The 4544-nt window shown below is 47.7% G+C and overlaps 1 protein-coding gene across 6 annotated transcripts in view; it reads right to left on the bottom strand.

The window, feature by feature from the left end:
- KATNAL2 (katanin catalytic subunit A1 like 2) overlaps nt 1-1592 on the bottom strand; it is a 29672-nt gene extending 28080 nt beyond the window's left edge. For 2 of the 6 annotated variants that reach the window (XM_051803709.1, XM_051803708.1), the window contains exon 1: nt 1410-1588. In XM_051803709.1, coding sequence (XP_051659669.1) covers nt 1410-1460 — 51 coding nt within the window. In that variant the 5' untranslated portion in view covers nt 1461-1588. Of the gene's footprint in view, nt 1-1409 lie in introns of all 6 variants that reach the window. The other 4 variants (XM_051803711.1, XM_051803710.1, XM_051803713.1 and 1 more) reach the window with 4 other exon arrangements.
- Nucleotides 1593-4544: the final 2952 nt, after the last annotated feature.

Here is a 4544-nt window from a genome sequence, read left to right on the forward strand (position 1 = left end):
GCCATTCCTAGGAAATGTATAATCTACTATGGGCACAGCACCAAGGCTGCCAGAGCTCAAGGTGTGTTTGGACAATGCTGTCAGGGACAGGGATTGGTGGGGTGTCCTGGGCAGAACCAGATGATCCTTGTGGGTCTCTTCCAACTCAGGGTGTACTGCGATTCTGCAAGAGGTTGACATAACCTAAAGCTCAGTCTCAGTGTTCAGTATGATATAACTTTCCTAAAACTTTAATTAATGGTGGCAGTTAGCTGGGTTCCTTTTTTTCTCCCCTTACAAACTCTTGTCAGTTTAATCATTAAATCACCAAAGCTTTGAGTTTCTCTAGATTAGCTCTGATGAGCTTGAGTAAACAAAGCTTGAGGGAGTTGAGGATTGGACATCTGGGTTTTTAAATTTATGACCCTTCTAAGACATGTTGGAATAACCAGAAGACACAGAGGAGATTAACAAAGACATTACACCCTGAGAGTTAGAGACTCTCTGTCTAAGGAAGAATGATAAGAGAACCAAAGAATGTGGACCCAATTAGACAATAAAGGACAGAATACTAATTAAATTAAGAGAACTGTGTAACTTAGAACCAATTAATGTCACTTTCTTTGTTTGCTAAAATGTATAAATATGTGAAAAGTCTTGCAAGGGACTCATGTGGCTGGAATAATTCACTAGGTGTCTCTGCCCAGAACAAAGCAATGCCTGGCTCAACAACACTTAAAGGTGGTGTTGGAGGCTTTCACTTCTTCCCGACGATTTTCGGTGACAACAGAACCCCTCCCAAAACTCCTCTTTTTTGAGGAATCTTATGCTTTCCAGGTACAGTAGGAACAGGATTGGTGTATGCATGCACAGCACCCAACAGCACTATGGGAAAGGCTTCTAGCATCCCTGCAGTCGCCCACACTCCGGTGTAATTTGACCAGCAGATGGAAGCAAAAGAACAGGCTACAAAATTTAGCTAAATCCTGCTGTTTCTGGGCTTTCTGGGGGAAGAATCACAGAATAACAGAATGGTTTGGGTTGAAAGGGATCTTTAAGGATCATGCAGTTCCAGCCCCGTGCCATGGGAAAGGACACTTTCCACTAGACCAAGCTGCTCCAAGGCCCGTCCAGCCTGGCCCTGGACACTTCCAGGAATGGGGCTGATGGGGTGGGGGCGCGGCGGGGCAGTACAGCCGTGACCGATGGAAACAGGGGCCGGGGAAGGGAGGAGCACGGACTGTCCGCTTTCGCTGTGCCTGGTGCTCCAGGATCATGAACAGAGGGGCTGTGGGGGGGTCCGTGCCCGTCCCTGCCCATCACAACTGGCCTCGGCCCCGCCGCCATGACACCCCGCACACCCCTGCGCATGCGCACTGCCGTTGCCATGGCAACGGCGACGCGCGGCCACCCGCCCTGTCGGATCTCACCGCTTCTCTCGCCTGGTAGGTGGTTCTGAGCACCTGGCAGGACAGCTCCATGGCGGCGGGGAATGCCGGCGGGAGTACCAAGGGGAATGCAGCCGGGAACGCACGAGCCCGCACCCCGCCGACCCCGCGGGCGCCGCGGGGGACAGGCCCGCCCTGCCTCCCCGCGCAGCCAATCGGAATGCCGGAAGGTAAAAGACTGACAAGAGGGACGACCAATAAAGAGTGAAGTAGAGTGATGGAAAGGCGGGGCTAGCAGCGGCGCTGACCAATGGCGCTGGGCTCACCTGAGCGGCGGGGATCTGTGAGGGGAGCGGGGGAGGGTCGGTCTGAGGGGACGCAGAACAGGCCAGACTGGCCCAAACTATCCCAGAACATGACAAACCAACCCAAAACAAGTGAAACCAACCCAAACCATGCCAAAATATGCCGAACCAATGCAAACCAACCCCAAACAAGCTAAACCAACCCAAAACATGATGAACCAACCCAAAACATCCCACAACAAGCAAACCAAGCCAAGCCAACCCAAAACAAGCGAAAACAACCCAAACCAAGCCAAACCAAGCCAAAACAAACCATTCCAAGAACATGCCAAGCCAAACCAGCACAGCCCTGCCCACCTCAGTGTTAAGTACGCCAGGCTCACCTGACACAGCCGAGGGGTGTCCAACCAGACGCAGACTCCACTCGGTCCCTCACGTCAAAGATGCTGGCAAGTGTTAAAATGGAGACCACCACTCCGAGGCACCGCAGGGCTGAGAGAAGGGCCCTCCTCGGAGCACGACTCGGCTGCCTGGTTGCTGCAGCCTCCTGGGTTCAGGGTGTGATTTATTGGAGGGGTCAGTTGTGCCTCTTGGATACTGTCCGGCTTCAGCCTAGCTGGAGGAGAACCTATGATCCTGGTAGAGGTTGATGAAACCTAAAGCTCTGTCTCAAGACCTCTCCCAAAACTTGTGCTTTCCACTCACAGGGGTTGGTATACACATGCATAGCACCCAACAGCTTTGTGGGAAAGGCTTTTATCATCCCTATTCCCAAATCCAACAGCTGCCCAGTTTCACCAGCTGTTCTCGGACAGCGTAACTACCAGGTTCTCACACCCATGCAATGCAACCTGGTCTAATGCAAGGTGTCCCTGCCCACTGAAGGGGGTTTGAAATGAAATCTTTAAGGTCCATTCCAACCCAAACTGTTCTGGGATTCCATACCAATGCTTGCTTAGCATCTCATCCTCAAAAACATGTTTTCTAGACATCCAGACCTTCCTTCAAACACACTCCTTAGTACCACTGTCAATATCCCCTTATTCTTGTGGTTTCACTGTTCCCACTCAGGATGTTTCCCTTGCCCTTTTCTTAAACTTTCCCATTCCAGTAGAGGCCAACACAGGCTTTGTGGTCCCTTGAGCTCCCTTCAATGAGTATCTCCAAGGGCACATACCTCTTACAACCCTTCCCTCCCTCGTTTCAGTATGTCTCAATCTCCAGGATGTCCCAGTCGAAAATATGACTTTGGTGTATCTTCACAGCTCAGATAGTTGTGCTGCAAATGTAATGTACTTTCACCCTGTTAAGCATCTAATTAAATATATATCTCTTTTATTAAATCTGTGCCATAAAACATGGAATTTTTTCAAAGTGGATCAGATTCGCGTTCCTGCATCTAAGTCAGGTCCCCTCCTACTAGAATTTGCATTCAATCTTTTTTGCCTTAACGCGGTAGTAGAGTGGGTAATAAGTTTGGTTTTCCATTATTGGTTACTTCTGGTTTATGGCTCTGAAAGAGAGGTGAAGAGAATTAAAGTTAGGATTCAAGCCATCCCAATAATGTTTCCAAGTTTATTACTGCTGGGAGAATAGCCTCAGCTTGAGACTGTGCTCCACTGGAGAGAGTTTTCCACCATGACTGTTAAAGGATTAGTGGTATCTTAATATGGGGTTTTCTATTGTTTTGATGGATAAAGAGAGAGACTCTTCAAATCCTTGGAACAAAACTTGAGGATAATTTTCACAAGAACTGTCCATGGAGGCAAATGTCCACCTACAGCCAGGGAGTCTGTGTTCAAGACTTTGAAATCTAGGCATATGTTAACAGACATAATTAAATAAAAATAATAATGTTCAAGTAAACAACTTTATAGCAAAATTTAAATATTTTCCTCTTGGACTTATAACCAAAATATAGGTGTATCACCTTAGGATGGGCAAGCAAAACATGTATTTAATCTGTGCTTTGACAGCTCTAGACCTCACAAAAGAGGGTTGTACGCACTGACCATGACTTAAACATTTTTGCCATCCATTTTTAGTGTTACCTTAAAGTAACGTGTCTTACCTTAAAGTAAATGACTATGGGACAGGAGAGATGAGGGAGAAGCCTAAGGCTGACCTTATAAAGTTCTTTCCTTTAGACACAGCACACACAGAACAAATCTACTTTCCAGCCAGTCGCTCCAGACTCCCAGCCCTGCTTGCAGTGCACACTCCATTGTCTATTAGCAGCTGGTTCAGAAGCACGGGAGGAGTTTGAGGAGGTATAATGTAGATAAGAGTAATTGCTGCATGGCTGGGAACAGCTGTAGACTGATGGTTTTGATTCATTTTGTTTTGGTTTTGGTTTTTTTTAACTTTTTATTTTTAACTGTCTGCAGAGTTTGTGGAAGGCTGGGAGGGTTTGTTTGGATGCTCAGATGTCTTTCAGTAGTTAACACAGCTGGGGGAACAGGCAGTGCTTGTGTTGACATACCATTCATAGTGCTAGAAAGATTACTAGAAAAAGTTGAAAACAGATGGATTGTTTTTCCCTAATAAGCCTCAGTTTAGGGGGCGGGATGCTTAGCACCTATAGGCTGCCTTCTTGCCCCAGTTATAGCCTATTGGGGAAAAAAAAAATATAAAAAACTCCTGTGATAACCTGTCAGATGGGGTTGTGGTCTGAGTGCCTTGGGGAAGGGCAGGTCTTCTGCTCCTCAGATGGCTGCTGATGAGCAGAGTGCTGAGGCCTCCCCTGCAGACCCAGAACAGGAGAGCCCACAGAATGGTTTAGAAGCTGCAGCAACACGTCACCAGAGGAAAAGGAGGAGGGGAAACAGGCGATATCGGAAGAGTCAGTGCAAGAAGAAGCATCAGAACTTGG

Source organism: Manacus candei, unplaced genomic scaffold (genome assembly GCF_025592945.1).
Source record: "Manacus candei isolate 608988 ecotype Guabito, Panama unplaced genomic scaffold, ASM2559294v1 h1tg000059l, whole genome shotgun sequence".
NCBI classification, from domain to species: domain Eukaryota; kingdom Metazoa; phylum Chordata; class Aves; order Passeriformes; family Pipridae; genus Manacus; species Manacus candei.